We start from the raw sequence: 21,290 nt of genomic DNA, 5'->3' as shown, positions 1-21,290 counted from the left end.
ACCTCGAAACCGGTCCGGTCCTCGGATGCTTGATTCCGGTCTGGGAAAGATATGGCTGTTGTAGTTCGGACTGGACTGTTCCCATGGGGCAACAGGGTCAGAGCTGATTTGCATAAAGCCATTATCTGACCCAGGGTGGTGTGGAGTGCAAAAAAACGATGGATTTGGGCCCAGATCTTTTGACTGGGGGAGTGTGTGACATTGATCCACATTCAGTCCATCACTTGTTGTTTTTTGGGACTGTTCCCATGAGGCACAGGACCAAGACTGATTTGCATATAGCTGTGTCTGAACTAGGGTGGTGAAGTGAGCTAAAGAATGATGATGATTCAACCCATATCTGTGACTGGGGGTGAGCATCTGAAAAGTGTCAGCACTCCGTCCATCATCTCCTTGTGTATGCTTTCTTCGCCCTAAGTTGGCAGGGTATGCCCAGATGTGAGTCCCTTGCTCACTTTGCCACTTGATTCAAGCTAGCCTGGCTGCTGAGGGGTGTTACCCCGAAACCTGTCCCAGGATGCTTGTTTTCGATCCAGGGAATATATGGCTTGGCAGTTTGGGCTGGATTGACTGTTCCCATGAAGCACAGGGCCAAGACTGATTTCCATATAGCTAAGTCTGAACTGGGGTGGCGAAGTGAGTTAAAGAACGATGATGGATTCAACCCAGATCTGTGACTGGGGGTGTCTGAAAAGTTTCAGCACTCCGTCCATCATCTCCTTGTTTTTGCTTTGTTCGCCCTAAGTTGGCAGAGTATGCCCAAACGGGGGTCCCTTGCTCACTTTGCCACTGCATTCAAGCTAGCCTGGCTGATGAGGGGTGTTACCCAGAAACCAGTCCCAGGATACTTGTTTCTGGGCCAGGGAAGACATGGCTTGGCAGTTCGGGCCGGACTATTCCCATGAGACCCAGGGCCAATACTGATTTGCATATAAGCTGTGTCTGAACTGGGGTGGTGAAGTGAGCTAAAGAACAATGATGGATTCAACCCAGATCTTTGGCGGGGGTGAGTGTCTGAAACATTTCAGCCCTCCGTCCATCATCTCCTAGTGTTTGCTAACTTGTGAATGGGATAACCTAACTGGGTTCTGTAAGCTACCAAATTAATTGTGGCACTAAATCGAACTTGATGCCCAAGTCGAGATTTATGTAACTTTTAAAGTTAGACAACTTTTAGAAAGTGCCAATCTGCATCCAGCTAATCCAGTGGCATCACAAAGGCCTTAGCACAAAGACAACTTTCTGCCCACCTGGGGACATGTGTCAATGACTCTCAGGCTAAGGAACAAAGGCAGTTGGCACAGAGTTAGGTCTTACATCCTCGCCGAGGAAGGCCAATCTGGGTATTATCCCTAAAGGCGAGCATCAGAGGAGAAGTCACCTTTGAAGGGCCACCCGCAACAACACCTCCAGGCAGGATGCCTTTTGTTCCTGCGGAGAAGTTAGAGAGCAGGACAAAGAGGGAAATCCTGTTCCCCAACCAGTTTTCCCATGGGTATGTAGCCCATAGGTAGCCACAACTCTATGATGGGCTTTCGAGCTTCAGGCAGCTGAGAGTGGGTCCCAAAATTGTGATTGTGGCTATAGTAGTGCACTGTAGGATAGAAAGATGCCACACTTTGCAGGAAACACCTCCCTAGGACGACCCAGTATTCTATTGGCTGATAACTGTATGATCCCGTCAGGGCACTATCTTGGGATAAATATGGCATCACTGGCATGCTGCTCGCCAGATCACTCTTGACTTGAAGAAAGGACCAAAGAAGGACTGCGCTGCTGACCTTGAAACTACACAGAGAGAGGCTGCAGCATCAGAAGGACTGCATCTATGGTGCCCCCTGTTAATCCCTGCACCTTGTGGCAGGCACCTTGAGGTGCCTTCCACTTGGTGCAGGGATTAACAGAATCTCTAATTTCTTAATGGGAGCTTGTGTTATGGCCAGTTTATGGCTACAGTACAAGCTTCCATAGAGAAATGGGAGTATGCAAACGCACCATGTGCGTTCGCATTGTAATACTGCGGTCTGTACTGCCGACTGGAGGTCGGTTGGTCCAGAATCCACGATGATGTTGGTCGGAGGCAACTCTGACCGACATCATAATCAAGGCCTTAATGTTTACAAATTATTGCTGTGTTTCTTTCTTGTTGTGTGACGTTCTTATTTTGTAGTTTGGTGCTGTTATATGTTGTTTACAAATTATTGCTGTGTTTCTTTCTTGTTGTGTGACGTTCTTATTTTGTAGTTTGGTGCTGTTATATGTTTTACACATTGTTCATTTGCTTAGCCCTGCTGCTCAAAGCCATAGCTGCCCAGGGTTGAGCTTAAGGTTTACAAATGAGGCTCACTGGACCCAAGACAATGTTTGCGAGTGTTTTACATGATAAGACCCCACAGCCATATCATATAATGTACCCAAAATCTCACAGGTAGCATCTGCAGAAGTTGTTCCCATCACAGGACAGTATGGCAGTAGAAAATCAAGCCTCCATCTCTCAAAAAAGGGCAATATGCTCAGTCTCCCATTTCGGGCAGAACAGACTTAACAGGGAAAATTAGTCCAAGCTTTCATCACTCATAGAACATGCACAGTTCAGGAATGAGTGACGTGTAAGTTTCAGATAGATCTCTGGGGACAGTGCTTAACTCACTGAGAAATGTGTAAGTGGATGAGTGAGTAAATATGTGAGTTCTGATAGCATTCTCACTTAGATAATATTCAAAGTCAGTATCCTGAAAGTCCTGATGCTGTCATTTGGAGGCTTACTATTTATATTGATTGCTTTATATTTCATGTATTGAGAAGTAGCTGTTACCTAGTAAGGCATTTTGTTTTTGTAATAGCTTCACCACCAACCTAATTAACTATGTTCTTAACAGGCACATAGGTGCTAAACTCTTCAAAAAGGTTTTGACTGTGTCCGCCCCAGTCTCTGAGCAATCCTAGTCATGGTGCTGGCACTGTTCAAAACTTTGAGGTCTGCCATTGATGAGGTTGATTGTAGACTATGAAGACATTTAATAACACGGGCCACAACCTTCTGAGCAGAGATTAGGGCACCAAAACGTGTTCATTTATAAACTAAGCATTAAAGAGGAATGCCTATGGCTTCTGCTATCAAAATTTGATCCTACCTGGTTTTAATTAAATACATCCCAAATCTAGGTAAGGTTGTAGTCTCTGTAAAATTGATATCATAAAAGTTAATGTTCTCATGTTTTATGAGTTTCTGGAGCATGCAGACAGAGGTATTTGATGTGTATGAATGTTATAGATAACAGATGATAGTGATGTGCATGCCATTTTTCCATCTATCCTTCCTAGCCCCATATACTGACATGCAAGGCCTCAGTCTGTTATGTGGGCCTGAAGAGAAACATTTAAGGTAGCTCTCCATACTTTCATATTAGGGCTCTGGAAGCTGTCATGTAGGGCATCTCGCCACCTTATCCTCCTAAAGCTTCTTTCACACTGCCATGCAGAGTGTGTCTATTTTCATTCAAGAGCCCTGGACAGATATGCAAAGTATCTGTCCCATTTTATATACTGATCTGCATTGTATCTCTCCAACAGCTTAAGGGCTTGAGACACAAACATTTATAAGATCTGTACATCATAATAAGAGCCTCAGATATTGAAAAGTACAGCATCTTTCCAGTCATCCATCCTAGGATTCCTGGACACTAAAACGTAGCTAAAGTATTCCATCCATTGAATCTTTTAGCAATACATCCTTCCATCCATCTATCTACCCATCCATTCATCCATCCATCCATACATGGAGTACTGAATACACTAGGCATGGGCTCTACCATTCCATTGTTGGGACCCATGAACATTGACATTGGTCATGACTATATCCGCATCGCTGCGGCGGCTATTCCGCCGCAGCGCTAAGGGGGCGGAGCGGCCGTATGCTGGTGATGGAACCGCTCCGTCATCAGCCGCGGTTGGGCTGTGCTCATGACGGAGCGGTTCCGTCATGGCCCCGCCCGCTCAATAGAACGTGCCGCGCAGGCTCGAAATCAGCGCCGCGCAGGCGCGGCGGCCGGGCCATGACAGAACCGCTCCGTTATCAGCACAGCGCCACCGCAGCTGATGACGGAGCGGTTCCGTCATCAGCATCGAACGGGATATACATCCAAGGAGCCTCGGGCCACTAATATTTAGGGAATTGTCATATCTTAAGTCCATTAAACTTTACTCTCATTCCAAAGCATGCAGACTTGGGTTATCTCTCCAAAACCATTACCTTTATTGCAACTTAGGCTATGGTATTATATGCTTGCATTACCTCTCGATCTGAGGGTCCTCTGGTCTCAGTAGAGATGGTCTTCATTGTGTAGGAGCTGCGATTAATGTCAGGAGCTGAGGCACATGCAAATAAAAATGAGAAAAAGGGGGTGAGGAGAACAATTCCAAAGAAAGAGAGAAGTTGCATATCTGAAAAAAAATTGTGCATTCTCAGAGAGTGATGTCCCTAAAGCATTTCTATGCAAGGGAAAGTTACATACTTGCTTGAGTGAGGGGTGGGTCACATGCAAATCTCCATGTCAGACTCATTCATCGCAGTAATCACGAAGCACTATGCCTTGACCTAAAGTACTACAAGTCCTTTTCATCTGGTTTGGAATGCAAGATTGGTGTAGGGTGATTATCTGATAGTACTATTAGCCTTTTTATCACCACTATAGATCATTAGACAGAACCCAGTCATTATAAGTTCAAACCCCTGCCCTGAGTAAGGGTTGTGACACTTGATTTCATTGAGCCTGAAGAAACTCCACAGATTCCTCCTGCACCACAAAGGCGTGAAACATGTCGACCTCTTAAGTACCTTACACAAGTTTGTCATACTTTATAAAACTGTCTTGACAATCTACACATATCTGTTTTTAACCCTCCCAAGGGGATCCCTGATTAAATATATCCTCTGGTACCTCTTAGGTAGTTTTAAAGCACAATCATGGCTAAAATAAAAGATCTCTGTTAAAGAGTTCTCTCATGGGGCCCAAAGGGAATTGCAGCACCGGCCCCACGAGGAGCTAAGCCTGATGATGAAGCATGACACCCACATGTGATACAAAAGGGGGTGGTGATGGCAATACCTGCCAATAAAGAAGACCATCTCACTTTGTATAAACTCTAACCAAACATCTTCTGTATAGGAACAGCTACCCCCTTTGTGTGTGTGTCTATAAATGTACATGTGTGTATATATATATATATATATATATATATATTCACTGAAAAAACCATAGGTTATAGACCATATATAGTTAGGAATTAGCATTTACAAAACCTTGAAAATTCACTGAAAAAACCATAGGTTATAGACCATATATAGTTAGGAATTAGCATTTACAAAACCTTATTTTACTCACACAAAACCATTGAAATTCCATATATAGTTAGTTGCACTAACTATATATCGCGCACCCGCAATCCACTGCTGATGATGTCACATATTACATCATTCATGACATGGTCAGTGACATCACTGATGACATCACTGATGACATCTCAAAGGACATCACTGATGACATCACTCATGACAACATCCAGTGACTGTATGTTTCTGTAAAGTTAAAATTTGTCTTACATATTGAAGAATGAGTGGATGTATAAGTGTCTGGATGAAGGATTTAGTAGGTGCATGACTGACGTATAAGTGAGTGATTAAATGTGTCTCACTGAGTGCATGGGTTAGTGACTAAACTGTTTTAAATTGTGCATCATTGTGTCTGCTGTTCTGTATTCTGATGCATGTGTTGATCATTAGCTATATGACTAACTATATGGGTTATTGATTGATTGGCCAATTATTTGTATGGGAGACTGAGTGTGTGTATGGGTGTCTGGGAGGTGTATGACTCTGTGCATAGATGTGTGAGCAGTTGATTCACTAGATGTATGGGTTCAAAAGTGCATGTGGAAACAGCTGTATGGGCGGTTGACTGTGTGCATGAGTGTATTGGTGAGTGAATGGATATCTCAGTGCTACATGTCAAAGTAAGTACATATGTAAAACACAGTACATGTGAGAGTTGACATATATAAATAACTGTGCATAAGAGCCAGTGAATGTGTGAGTGGCTGTATGGATCATTGTGAACTTGTATCAGGGATTGTATAACAGAGTAAATATGTGTTAGTATATGTTTCAATAAGTAAGGTGTGTATAAGTATATAGTTGAGGAAATGGAGGTGTGATTGATTCTCTGCAAGACTGACTAGGTGTGTGAGTAACTTCATGGATGTGTGACAGTCTGTGAGTGTCTGTTTACACTGAGTGTATATAAGGTTATATTAGAGTCCGAAGAGGTTCATCGTATCATCACATGAATGATGTCATCAGTGATGTGATCAGTAATGTCAAATGAGATGTCATCAGTGATGTCATCAGTGATGTCCTTTGAGATGTCATCAGTGATGTCATCAGTGATGTCACTGACCATGTCATGAATGATGTAATATGTGACATCATCAGCAGTGGATTGCGGGTGCGCGATATATAGTTAGTGCAACTAACTAGCAACTAACTATATATGGAATTTCAATGGTTTTGTGTGAGTAAAATAAGGTTTTGTAAATGCTAATTCCTAACTATATATGGTCTATAACCTATGTTTTTTCAGTGAATTTTCAAGGTTTTGTAAATGCTAATTCCTAACTATATATGGTCTATAACCTATAGTTTCAGTGAATTTCATTGGTTTTTTAAAAGCTAATATCTGTAGCTGTAAAACGTATTCTTCTTTAAATCCAAAAATATATTTTATATGTTTATTAATAATTTTTTTTTAAAATATTTTTTTTTCTTCGCTCCCGCTTCGCGAATCGGGAAGCTTCCCGTTAGCTGACCTTGATGCCGCGAAATAGTCCGCGAGCCGGTAAACGTTCCTTTACCGCAACTGCCGCGTTAGAAAACAACATCGTGACGCCTCGCGTCCGCATGACGTTTCGCGTTGTCGCGTGATACGTCATATGACGTGCTACGTTAGCGAACTGGTACGCGAACCGAGGCGCGAAGCGTAGGTTCCCGGAAGCAAACCGGGAGGCGGCGCAAAGCGCGTAACGTAAACACAGTAGGTCATGTGACTTGGTAATAACACTTTTCATTGGTTCATTTCACTTTTGGTTTCCTAATGATGTAAGACTAGGTCATGTAATCTAAAATTAACACTTTTCATTGGTTGAGAACTATTGTTTTTCCCAAATGATGAAAACCCCTCCTTCTTTCCTCACTCTGACTTTCATCATTGTGAGAGAAAGACCCTTTGTTACCAGTGAGCAATGGCTTCTTTAGTAGCTTCAGCTGGTGCTTCCCCACCACCTCCACCACATCCAAGGAAGAGAGGACCACCTGCTGAAGTTATAATTCAGCAAGAAGAGGAAGAAGAGGAAGAGGAGGAAGAGCAGGAAGAGAGGCAGTTTTTGCCTGAGGAGCCCAGGAGGTCTCACCGGAAAGAAAACTTCATTTGGCAATTTTTTAAATTTCCCAAAGGCCAGAAAAAAGTAAATGCAAGATACGTAACTTGCCTTATATGTCAAGATAGACTGTCCAGAGGGACCGAGAAGAAATACAGTTACAGAAACTACACAATGCATCGCCATATGACTAGGTGGCATCCTAACAACTACAGTGCTGCACAGTTTCGTAACGAACTAGATAATCCCCCTATTATGGCCAGAAGATCTGTTGTACCGGAAGTGACGGGACCAGAGGGCAGGGAGATGGTGCCAAATATACAAATGAGATTTGGGGAAGTAAAACAAATCTGCGTACATTGCAGTGGATTCATTTGCTACAGAGAAAGTAGCATCACTCTGATCAACAGAGCTATTGACAATCATATTCAAGTTTGTACGAAACGCCCCAAACAATAAATTTTTTTTTTTTTGTTGCTCCTGTTGAGCCCTTTACAATGAATCGTTTTCGTTCCCCCCCCAAAAAAAACCAAAAAAAATATAAAACCGTTCAGAAAAATTCAAAAAAAGTAAAAAAATGTTCAGAAAAATAATAAAAAAAATATAAAACAACAAAAACAATAAAAATAAAAAGTTCTTTTCAGAACTACCTCCCCGTTATTAAAAAATTGGTAGAATATTTGGAACTCTGCCAACCTCTATTTCTCTTAGTTCGCTTCCCAGTTCGCTCGCCGGTACGCGAACCGGGAGCGAACCAAAAAATGTTTTTTTTTAAAAAGAACAGTAAGTATAAGGGAAGGAAACAGACAGTTATGTTAAAAGAAAGACAGCTATAGGGGAGTAAACTAGAGATACTATTACCCGTAATCCACTGCTGATGATGTCACATATTACATAATTCATGACATGGTCAGTGACATCATCAGCAGAGGATTGCGGGTAACAGTATCCCTAGTTTACTCCCTATAGCTGTCTTTCTTTTAACATAACTGTCTGTTTCCTTCCCTTATAATTACTGTTCTTTTTAAAAAAAAATTTTTAGATCAGTCAGAAACAGTGAAAGTAATGAAATATGAAAGACTACGTAGAATATGAGCACTGTATGCAACAACTTTGACACTTACAGAAGCCTCACCTTCTCCATGCCTCCTACACAGTTCTACATGTACATCATAAATGCAAACAGAACAGAATTAATTATACATGTTAAATGGTTTATTTTTGCTGTTCTCAGAATGTATCAAATTTCACTAAAAACAGTGACTTGAAGGTATTCATCATATAACAGCGGGGAAAAAAAACACAATCAAAATGATTGTGTTTAAAAAACCCATACAACATAACAAATCAGAATTCAGAACTCCTTAAAGTTAACTTACTTTCCATGACGGCGAAGGATGTCCTATGAACAGCTTACACTCTGTTGTGCTGTTATTACTTTCAACCCGCCACTTTCTGAAACAAAACCTCCATCGTTTTCAAAAACATGTTACATACAATAAATGACTTCTCGCTCTCTACCACACGTTTCCACAAGGCCAAATCGTGTCTGAGCCATTTATAACTCTTAGAATTCTTGTAAGCCAATCCCGTCATGTTGTATTTCCGCAACTTTCACAATTAAAATGTTGAAGATCATTTTCACAATCCTGGACTAGTAATATCTTCCCCTTCTTGCTCAATCATGTTCTACATTTCCTATGACACTGATACTGCTTACTATGAAGCAGACTTACACTACCTTTATGACTACTACAATTATTTAATTCTCTACATCACTTTTAATCACAAAGCAATGTAAAACAGTAGACAGCATTGCAGACTTACATTCCCTCTACTCCATGTTTTGATTGGCTGCTTCAATTAGCTTATAAAAAGAAACAGTTTTTCTGAACTCATTCAAAGTGCACGTATTTCTCCATGACGTCCAGTGTTATGGTAAGAAGTTATGTCTCTGTACTACACTTATCCTCAAGGCCAAATCGTGCAGGAGCCATTAGAACTTCTTGAAATTCCTCAGAGCACTTCCCGAGATTCTTTCCCTAAAATTTTGGTTTTAAAAACACCAGGTAAGAGTTTTTAAGGTCATACGGCAATTTTTTTGTGAAAATTAAAACAGAATCATTGCAGAATGACCAGCCATTTCTAGACTTTAAATAAGCTGTGTAATGTCCTGATGTTATTGAAGGACCGTCATGATATATAATTGCTACAGTTACAAAAGTCCTTCCTGATATTGACAACTGTGAAGCCACAACATTTTTAATTAAAGTTGTCAATTTTGTTCCATCAGGCCTACATCGTTGGAACATTAAAATGACATACTGGCCATATGTTCGTATAAATAATGTGGACATCATTTCAGATTTACATTGGCTACACTCCATGTTGTGATCAGCTGCTTTTACTAGCTTATTAAAAGAGACTGATTTACTGTCTGGCAAAGTTAAATATATAAATCTTTCTGAGTCTACACTAGTAGTACTTGATACCCTACAGTTCTCGCAGTCATGCTGCCATTGATAAGAAAGCCCAAACAGGTGATCTACATCTACACCTTCATCATGCAATACATCAAGCATATACATTAAAAACTCCTGACAATCTTGCTGACTATTTTGAGAGAATTGTGTTTGGCCTGAACATCTGTCTAACAGATTTCGAATTTCAGACACACTTTCTATGTTTGTTCTATCAGTGCTACATTTCTCTAACACAGAATTTAACAAACTGCAAAATCTTTGATCAGAATTGACCACAATCTCTTCTTTTACATTTTCTAGAGAAAACAAAACATTAACCACTACATTAGCGTAGCAGTTGACACCAGAACTGTTTTCAAATTGAAAACCAACAACATCTTCAACAGAATCCTTTTTGTTTCTGCTTATAATTTCAGGTTCATCGACTTTTCGTCTTTTTGCTACAACCTCCCCAGTATTGGTCACATTTCTTCGTTTCCGGCCTACCACACGTTTCTCAAACAAAGGATACTGAGGCAAATGTGGCGCATACTCTCTTCTTAACCTATTGTATTCCTTAACACAATCTAGATCCGCACAAATGTTTGTGACATCACACTCAATCAAGTACAATCCCGATAAAGTTCTAACTCATGACAATGCCACATATGCCATACCCTCCTTGAACACAGAACTGCCAATATTCACCAATGCACTGTCTACACTTAAACCTTGCGATTTATGGATTGTCACCGCATATGCCAAGCAAACAGGAAACTGCTTACGACGAACATATAAGTCTTTTACAAGCAAAAATCTAGCAGAACAACGACCAATTAGCTGTACTTCCTCAATGCCATCAAATTTAATTTTTAAAAATTCAATTCCATCTCTATTTCTGTATTTCACAAAATCAACAACATTACCCATTGATCCATTTACCAGACCTCTTTCAACATGTAAATTCCTTCTTAAAATTATACGGCAGTTCAAGCACACATTCAGAGTCTTTTCCAAACCTGCAGTTTTAGATATACTCTTCTCTAATGAATCCAATTTTGTTTTCAGATTCTCAGACAAAATAATTGTTGATCCCATATGCTCTACTCTGTCAATAGCTTCCAGTTTCACAATCACTTGCTTTTCTAAATGCAACATTTTGCTGTTGAATTTGGCACATTCTGCAAGAGTTGGCATCAAACATATTCCAGATTTCTTCTCAGTAATTTTCTGAAAAATATTCTCAGGCACAACATCTTGGTCTGGATATAAATTTGTCAGTAATCGTGCATGTAAAGCTTCTTTCCCATGCTCGGTCACTTTTCCAATTCTAACATCTTGTAGAATAGTCTTGTAAACTTCATCCTTCGCCTGACGCATATTTTCATGCAGTTCAGCATAATTGAAGTTTAACCATATATTGACGTTGCCAATGCTCCCTAGGCACTTCCTAGTATCTTCATAAGTGAGCATTTTGAACACAGGTTGCCCTTTCACTGGTGTCAGCTGCAGAAGATCTCCGAAAACAATGATGTGTTTGCCACCAAATAACACATCATACTCTGTTTTGAGAACTTCTTGCATTCTCAAATGCACAAAGGCAAGCATGACATTGGAAACCATGCTTACTTCGTCAATGATAAGAAGTTTCATTTTCCTCAAGACTCTTGAAACTTCAAAACAAGCATCTCCAGATAGATTGTGATATTGTAATTTGTTGTCATGCTCCACTGGCAGCATCAGTAAACGATGTAAAGTAATCCCTTTAATGTTATGTGCTGCCAGTCCAGTTGGAGCGGTGACAACACAAGACAGCGATGACTCTGTCCTTTCCTGCAAATAACATGAAATTGCTTTAATAAGGAAACTTTTTCCAGTTCCCGCTTCTCCACTCACGTACAGTCGGACAGGCTTCAACGACGTACATGAGCACTCTTTCTTGTCATGACTTAATCCATGATCAATTTGCATTGTAACTTCGTCATATATTTTCCTCTGCTCAACGTTGAGTTGTCTTTCCAACTCTTCTAAGTTAACCGCATCCTCCTGAGCATGTGCCATGGCTCTTTCCACTTCATTCATAGCAGTAGCAGCTTCATTTTCGATAACAGGTCCTCCTAGTGGATCCTGACTCAATGAAGCAGAACTCTGACTGTCCTGAGAACTGTCTCTGGCAATCTCGGCTGCAATCGTTGCTTCCTGCTCAATTTCCGCATTCAACATTTCTACATATTTGGGAAAAGCAGGACATTCTATGATCTCCTTGGCAGCATTGAAAGAGTCTTCGTAACAGAGGAAATCTCCAAGCAGTTCCTCTTCTGCACGCCAAGGCTTAAAAAGTTGCAAAAGTGCTAAATAGAAAAACTCCTTTTTTTCAGGAGATTCGCCACTCAATTTTCGATGGTTTATCAAGTGGCATTTTCTTTGCTTGACCAGACATCCCTCACTTCCTATTACAGCATACACTCCTTTCTCAGTATCTTCTTTGATGTTCCGCTTGAATATGTAATTTTGCAGAACCTCATACAGACAAACATTCTCGAGGTGACTGCTTCGATTTGGATAATATGTATCCAACATGTTGGTCTTCAAAATGTCGGTACTGTTTGGCTCCTTTTCCGCCAAATACTCAATTTCCCGCACAGGTTTGAGAACTCGATTACGCGTTGCAGCAAGACCAAGACTTGCCCAAACGATACTCCTGGACTTGGTATAGAGACTTGCTGAAGACAACCGGTCAGAACATTCGTAAGCTCCGATTTCTCGATGCGACAACATCTTCAGACTGAAACTGTACAACTTCTTGCTGAGGCTCTTTTCATGGGAAATGTCCTCCCACATATCCTTCAATTCTGTCTTCTCTTTTTTGGTGATGTAAGATGTCACATACCGAGCCACAGCCATACAGTTATCAGCCACAAACTGTATATCCATGTTAGCATTCCACATGGACAAAATCACCGGGTTGTAGTCGTTGATGTACTTAGACTCTTCGTTCCTCTTCAAATTGTATGTGTTTTTAGGTGATTTCTTCATCACATTATGTCGCAGCGAAGACATCAAACTGTTCACTCTTCCTTTAGAAATCACCGGTCGTGGAAAGCCGAAATGACATTTGGTGTAGAACTTGTCTTTGTTTCGGAATTTACGACGACAGTACTTTCCACATCGATGGCTTTGGAAACGTAGAACTTTTTCTCTTAGGCTTTTTTTCTCCTTTGCGTTTGGAACAGCACACGTAGAATACTGTTCTATGAAACTCATCACTGAGTCTTCTGGATCCGTTCCAAATTTAGGTGCATTCTTGATCCACAGCAACATATGTATATGAGGAGCACCTCTTGCTTGGTACTCCTTTCTCCAGAAGAAATCCAACACCTCTCCAAGAGGTGGATTCTTCTTATTCATGATGAAAGACATCATACCTTCAAATCTATGATTGAAGTACCTACATACATTGACTGGATCCAAAGAGCACAGTTCTCCGGGTGTCTTGAATTCGATGTTTTCTACGTTAGCATTTGCCTCTCGTAGAAATTCAAGTAAGTCTTCCCAGCCATACTCAGCACAGCTCAGAGTGAGGAACCATGTGGGAGTTCCTAAGTTCCTCAGCATACATTTTAAATCACCATGACGACGGTACCAGTACTCATTAGTACCACGCTGACACGCCATGAGATTAATCAGGTGAGAATCCAAAATACTGTCTTGGATATTGACTTTATCCATAAAGTCACTTGCCGAGATGTTTTGCATGTGTATACCACTTTTCAAGATGTGGTTCACTGCATATGACAGTCCAGACAGATCGCTTTCAAACAGGAGATGAAACAAATAAGGAATGCATTGTCGAAACCTAGCATCTCCTGCATACAATCGCAAAGTCCGGTATTCAGAAGCAGGAATTTGATGAGGTCGCTCATCATATCTTCCTCCCTGACCTGTTGGAAAAAGCTGTGGGAAACACCGAGCTTCCAAACTTTCCTCCCAAACACTAATGGGACTCCCTTTGGCTTGTTTCATTTGAAACAACTCAATAGCATTCCCCATGACTTCCTTGGAATGCAAAGGATGAACACTATAATGTTCATATATTTCTTCACTAGTACAGGGTTCTACTTTCTCAATTTGACCAGCACACAAATCGCTATCCTCTTCCTCACTTACTTCCTCTTCTGCAACATATACATTTTTATAGTATTTATTATTTTTTTTCAAATACAATGTTGCCTTCTTGACTTTCCTAACATCTACTAAATCTTGCCATATTTTCTTATTCTTTGTCGGAACCCCATTAACTAAGATAACCAGAGGTTCCTCTTCCACTTTTTCTACTCCAATTGTGTTAATGTTTTTCTTCAAATCTAGAGGCAAATAAACAACTCTTCCCTTTAATCCTCTCTGTAAATCTGATGGAGGCAATTTCCCTGTCTTTGGCTCCATTCTTACGATAGCCTGAAAGGGATGGATACTTTGAATCAAAATAGATTCATAAGTATTTAAATCCTTCAATTCAGAAGGAATCTCAACCAATTCCAGATTATTATGAACTGCTCTAGCAGGCATCTGGTTTTGATTTAATTTGTTACAACAATAAGTACACACACGTTGATCCAATCCCAAATCAAAACAATTTTCTACCATCAAGTATGTTGTAAAATCCTTCCATTCACTATTATTTTCCCTTTCACTTTTTGCATATAAATCCACTAACTTAGTCTGATTCTTATAATAAGTGCGTCGACAACACACACAAGTGAAATTTGGCCTCTCACTTGATTTCACCTCAAACGTCGCAATTTCCCTCTGGAAATTATCTGTACTAGAAACCTGTACACTATCTTCCACATTACTCTCTTCTTCTTGGTCAATTTCAACATTCTCCTCTTTACTTCCAAAGTAACAAAACTCAATTTCTTCACATATATTCTTCACATCTATTTCAGAACCATGCAAAAGAGCAGCGCATAATTGTTTAAGCATAATTGCTGGACTCTTAGCATAATACAACATTCTAACTAATTTCCTCACTTTATTATGATGCACTGCTAGCATCCTGAAATGATGAAAAACACTCTGGCATACTCTCCTGGAAAGACAAGCCAGTGAATGACCATGCAAACCTATCACTTCTCTCACTCTGCAAGGATCTAATTCTTGCAACAACTTCATTTTCTGCTTCAAACTTTTCTTATTAAATGACCGTATAAAATCACAAAGCAAATTGATGGAATCCTGTCGTACACTGCAAATACTACTACACTTCCAGGTGTACACAGGACCCTTAGGACGTCTTCCTAAAACCTCATTACCTAACACCTCTTCCATCTCTGTTGTCACAAGTTTTTCTTTTTCAACTGGACAACCATCTTTCACTTCATAAGCTCGACCACTGGTGTCAACTGCATGCACCAAATCATTATCCTGGAAATAACTCTCCTCATTAAAAAATGCCTCAGAGCTTGAACTATGCATCCATTCTCCAGAAAAAACTTCACAAAAATTACTACGATTAACTATTCTCTTCCATCTACTATTTCTTTTGAAATCATAAATTGCCTTGTTTAGCTTCCTAATTCTATTGATTATCAAAATAAATAACTTACGTTTAATTTCAAATGCCTGATCAATAACTTTCTCAACTATTTTTTTTCTCTTATAAAAAACCACTTTCTGTTGACCTTTCTTAATATTTTTTAACAAATTGCCAATTATCCTGTTGCGGAACATTCGTTTACGAATGTCCCTAAACTGTTGTTTCCTTCTACTTTCATGCATAGAGTTATCTCTTACTCTAGCAGTAACATTTTTCATTGGCCTTTCCTTTCCGTTTGAATTGCTTCTCCTTTTCTGGACTGAAACATTTTCTGTAGTAATATTTTTTTTACTACAGATATTTCTTATGAATGTTTTTGTACTCTTACCCGGTGCTTTCTTGGTGACTTGACAAATCTTTTTGTTAGAGGACTGCTGCTTTTTTTCATTGACCTGCTGTCTTTGACGTTTTGCAGCCTTTCTCACTCTTTCTTTGGTTGGCATGGTGAAATCTTGAAATGATCTGCAGTTGAATCTGTGGTAAAATATATTAAAAAATGTTATTAACCACTATTACCCAACAGTAAATCAATAACAGTCATCAAAAACTTAACACACTACTTAACATTTTTACATAGAAGATTTTTTTGTGCTTGGCAAATTTAGAATACAGAAATAGCAGAAAAGAAATGGAATTTATATTCATTTTACCTGTGCTGTTTTATATGTGAATCTGATCTAATTTTATGAGCATATTTTAATATTTTATTGAAGACACTACACATAACCTGTTTTTGAAGGTGTCTTTATTTTTAAATTAAACAGTTTACATTTTTACTTTTTATTTATTATAAATTTTTAAAATAAATGTTTATAGTTCCATAGGCTCAAGCACGTCAGCTTCCCATCCTATGTCATACAATTCTGACAAATCTGCATCCTCATCACGTTCTTCTTCATCCTCAGGATTTAAATCATCCAAGGGATCAACATCCACTGATGTTTCAATTACGAGTTCAATGATGAGGTCGAAATCAACTGATTGCTGATTGTCACTCATGTTGATGTTGTCTTTATCTTTAAAGAAAGATAACAACAATGAGATGTTGCAGAGTAAGAGACAAATCTCAGAGATTATAATAGTAAAATTGTTTAACAAGAGTAACATTTTGCAGCTATTATTTAACCATGTCCAGCGATGCTGAGGAGGTGAAGCCTATATCCAATTTTTCAGTGAACAGGACTCATCTCTTCTTAACCTTGGATAAACCTCACCGACTCTGTGTCCCCTTCACATAATTAAATGTAAAGGGGCAGATTTATGTTAACTAGCACATCCCCAGGGATGCACCAGTTAATGTGCACCGCTGCTCTGCCACCCATGGTGTGCCGCATTTACAATCAGATAGGACAAAGCTGCATCAAAACCCTGCGCCTGGTTGAAGCAGGCATAGGTCTTGACGCAGGTAGGCTGAAAGCTAAAGCAACAACTAAGTGTCGTGTGCAGAAGTTGCAAAAAAGGAAAAATGGCGTTTAAACCGGTAATGAGCCCATGCTAACTTAACACAGTGTAAAGATATCCAGGATCTACATCAGTTTAGGGTTCACGAACCTGGCAGGTACAAGGCACTGAGGCTTTGCACCGTGCATGTCTCATCCCGAATCATATGTTGTTTGTGAATGAAACAATTTCCCAGACCAAATGCTTTGGATTGGCTACTTCTAAAAAATTAAACACCCCTACTATCCCGGAGTTAGAGGAATATGATGGTTGGAGTAATTTTACTCGGTTGTCCATTAGTGATTTACAGGCCCTACTCCGTAATTCTTCCTTTAACATTTCCAGTATAAATCCAAAAGGTTGGCTGCTTTGGCAACGTGCCTTATCCACGGTTTAATAACGCTGCCTTTTGCTTTATATAAGTTTTCAAATTGTATGAAATATATACCAATAGGTCGTTATGAACCTTTAGGTAGTGGTTTTCTTCATGAGGTCTGGTCGCTTCCATACACATACAGATGTTTCAAAGATGATCAAGAAGTTTATCTGAATGGAGAAGAATGCACTGAGACGCCAGATCATTCACTAATGTGTAGGCACATACAGTTACACGGTTCATGCAACAACGACCCACCAAATATGGCTTGCGTGTTGCAAGGCACGCCAGTTCCTGCTATCATCCCCACGTTCAAGTTGTTGGAAAATGGTAGTTATTTGATGCTCAATAATGAAGATTGTTCTGGGTTAATTAAAAGTATTCCTTTTATCGTAACAGTAAGTGAACGGGTTATTTGCTGCAGAAATGTTCTATTTCCTCCCACACATGAACATAGGGAGTTTTCAATCTGGCCACAAATACCAACCTTGGGAGCACATTTCAACGGCATGGCAAGAATAAGGGCTCTTTTGTCTCAGAGAGAGGTGGCCTTGAGTTTGGCCCGTGAAACTTTCGTGCTTCACATAGCGAACACCCGTACAGAGGTGCAGACCCTTTTAAATACTGATTCGCCTTTGCATTTCAGCGAGATGGTTCGGACTATCTTTAACGCGTCCTCCACAAAGGCCCTGGCGCATTTTTTTAAAGTTGTTAGCAGTGGTCTCGTGACTTCATTTGACAAAATCTTTGGAGTCATCCCTGCTTTCTTTCATTCTATTTTTTCCACTTTGTTTGGTGGATTCCCAGTTTTACTTGCATTAGCAGCGGACGCTCTTGTGCTTTTTTACATTTTTAAATATGGATGTCCCTCCTGTGCAAGGTCCCGCCCTGCAGCTGCTGACGCTGTTCCGCAATCGCATGCTTGAATATTATGGCACAATGCCGTTGGCGATATTAAGCACGGCATATGGATTATCTTTTCGATTCTCCTACTTCACCTGTGTCCAGCCTGTATTTCACTGCCTGACCTGTGATTTCGATTGGGCCATTGATTTGTGTCTCTGCGGACCAGTTTCTCCTGACGTCGACTTTAATCAGCTGATGAGTCCTATCATTACTCACGAGTTGGTTTGTCCTGGCGAAAGGATTATGGCTGTGGCATTGATGCATGGACTAATTGGTCCCTGGAATTTACTGGCGGCAACACAGTCTTTCTTGGAACAGAGCTTTCTTGAAAACCCACCGAGCTGTCCTCTGATGGTGATAGAGAATCCGGTGCTGGGAGAGCACGTATGTTCTTTTCCGCTTTTAAATTGGATGGCTGAACTCTTTTCGGATGAAGACGGTGACTTCCTATTGGAGGCTGTTGCAGCTTATTTTGCATACACAGTTATGTCATAGACCTTTTTCATGTTTGAAATGCTGAGTACTAGCATTTCATTGACAATTCATTGACTTATTTGTCAAGTTTTTATTATTTAGCTTGCCTATTGGCTTAAGCCTCGATAAAGTAGTTGGCTGTTTTATTTTTTTTTAGCATTAAATTTTGCTAGTTTTTAATGTTTTACCTTGCGGACCGTCCACATATAAAGTTGCAATCTGCTCTCATGAGATGGCACTTCTATTACCTTATTCAGTTCGTTTCCGGATCATGGGGGGGTGTCATGTAGATCCTGGATATCTTTACACCGTGTTAAGTTAGCATGGGCTCATTACCGGTTTAAACGCCATTTTTCCTTTTCTGCAACTTCTGCACACGACACTTAGTTGTTGCTTTAGCTTTCAACCTAGTAGTTCATCGTGGTTTACATGAGAATAATATGTTATTGCTCTACTATCTGCTTTGCTTGTTAAACTATATCTGTACAGCGAGTGCTGAACTTTCAAGAACAACACGATACAGAATTGTTATGAGGTCTGATCTCCACGACTTCATAATCATAACATAAGTGCAGCTTCTGCCAATTCTGGGCATGAGGCGGGTTTTATATTGCTTTGCCGAACACACATACACAACACTTGATGCGGTTCACATGAAGAGAGAGCTGGTGTATGCTGATGTGATTCCTTCAAATCTAAGACACTAAAGTATGGGCACGCCCTAAACCAACACAAAGAGACCTTCTTAGCAAATAATATAATATGTGTATTAGGGAGGGTGAGATATAAGCAGCCGCGGGCCGTGGAGGGAGTTACGGTGGGGCAGGGAGGCGGGGAGGGGGAGGGGCAGGGTGGAGAGGGCTAAAAAACGGCACCTGGATAATTACAGGTAAGTAAACAATTTAAATAATAAAACGAATTTCGTAGCGCGCACTGCATCGCAAAATGCGATGCAGTGCGCGCTACGAAATTCGTTTTATTAATCAAATTGTTTACTTACCTGTAATTATCCAGGTGCCGTTTTTTAGCCCTCTCCACTCTGCCCCTCCCCCTCCCCGCCTCCCTGCCCCACCGTAACTCCCTCCACGGCCCGCGGCTGGATATAAGTGTTGCTAACTCTTATTCATTTACAGCATGTTAACATACTGTCACCATTCGCTTTTTATGTACTAGTAACTATGCTGGTAATTTTGCTACTGATAATTGTGGTAGCGTTCTAGTGTTCCTGCACAGGAACAGGATGTGGGGAAACAGGAAGCGGAAGGCGGCCATATTGTTTGCTTGGCGCCGACCGTTGAGCAACAGCTTAGCCCCGGCGCTCCGGAATAAAGATAACTAAAAAGCATTTAAAGGCGTGCGTTCTCACATTATTACAATGGCGACGAGGATGTGTACTTGTATTATCTAAGATACTACGCCTGAGAAGACGGCATTAGTAAATAAACATTTCAAATGCACATGTGTTCTTCTTAACTCCATGTTCTGGTTTGTAATGAATATATAACGACCAAGTGTTCATGAGTTCCACGTATCCTGAGGTACTGTAAGTTCATATTCTGGATTGTCTAAACATTGAGAGTTTGTTATATCCAATGTGACACTGTAGCTAGCTTGCTAAGGGGTTTTTGAGTACTAAGGTGAGTTTTGGGGCACCCTAATTCGCCGAGGTTCCAATCCTCTGTGCACAGTTCTGTGTGAGAACAGAAACCCTGCGACAGGGGCACCCCTGAGCCTTGCTGGAGCTTCATCACACTTGCGATACAACTCCAGCAATGCGCCACCTTTACGGCACAGATGCGTCACGCATCTGTGCTGTTTTTGCCCCATGATGCGCCGCATTGTAAATGCAGCACACCATAGGTGGCGGAACAGCGGCACAGGATGACTGGCACATCCCTGGTGATGCGCCAGTCATCATAAATCTATCCCTAAGCTTCTTATCTTGTTAGAGATGAACCGCCATATGTATCATCAAAGTTTTTTGCATTTCCTAAATAGCGAACTTTAAGGAATAAATAGCGATTCTTTACCATTCCTAGTTTGCGATGAGCTATTTGCTAATTACAAATTACCCATTCATTTCCATGGAGCAGGAGGCCCATAGGAATGAAGGTGCAATTTGGGATTAGCAATTAGCTCATCGCAAATTACGAATTTTTCCGAGGGTGCAGGGGTGTCTCAAGAACACCCAGCTGCACCCCTGAAAAAGAAATTTGGGGGCATATGGCGCACATAAATTTTGGAAACATTCCTTTACCTCAAAAACGATTTTCAACTCATAATTTGAAAACACTGCCCACGGGGAAATGACTTTAAATGTCCTCAAGATACATGAAAGTGTTTTTTTAAAGCCTTTGCAACTTTTTTGGGTCACTTTTAACATGGCTATGTAACTCAAACAGTCAAAATCTAAATTTACCATGCACAGGTGGGAGCATATTTACAAGGAATTTGCTCCACGGGGAAAGGTCTTTTAATTTAATATTGGAAAAATAACATCAGAGACACTGAAATGCCTTATAAAGAAGCATACACCATTATGTCCTTGTCATAAATTTTAAAAGCATTCATTTCCCCCAAAAACGATTTTCAAGTCATAATTTAA

The 21,290-nt window shown here is 40.4% G+C and overlaps 1 protein-coding gene across 1 annotated transcript in view; it reads right to left on the bottom strand.

The window, feature by feature from the left end:
* The window catches only part of LOC144833745 (uncharacterized), a 423,204-nt gene that overhangs the window by 41,380 nt on the left and 360,534 nt on the right, over positions 1 to 21,290 (bottom strand). Inside the window, exon 8 of the mRNA XM_078689185.1 lies at positions 4,295 to 4,368. Coding sequence (XP_078545311.1) covers positions 4,295 to 4,368 — 74 coding nt within the window. The remainder of the gene's footprint in view (positions 1 to 4,294; positions 4,369 to 21,290) is intronic.

The sequence above is a fragment of the Lissotriton helveticus genome, chromosome 1_1 (genome assembly GCF_964261635.1).
Source record: "Lissotriton helveticus chromosome 1_1, aLisHel1.1, whole genome shotgun sequence".
NCBI lineage: Eukaryota > Metazoa > Chordata > Amphibia > Caudata > Salamandridae > Lissotriton > Lissotriton helveticus.
This window is presented reverse-complemented; position numbering and strand designations above follow the sequence as displayed.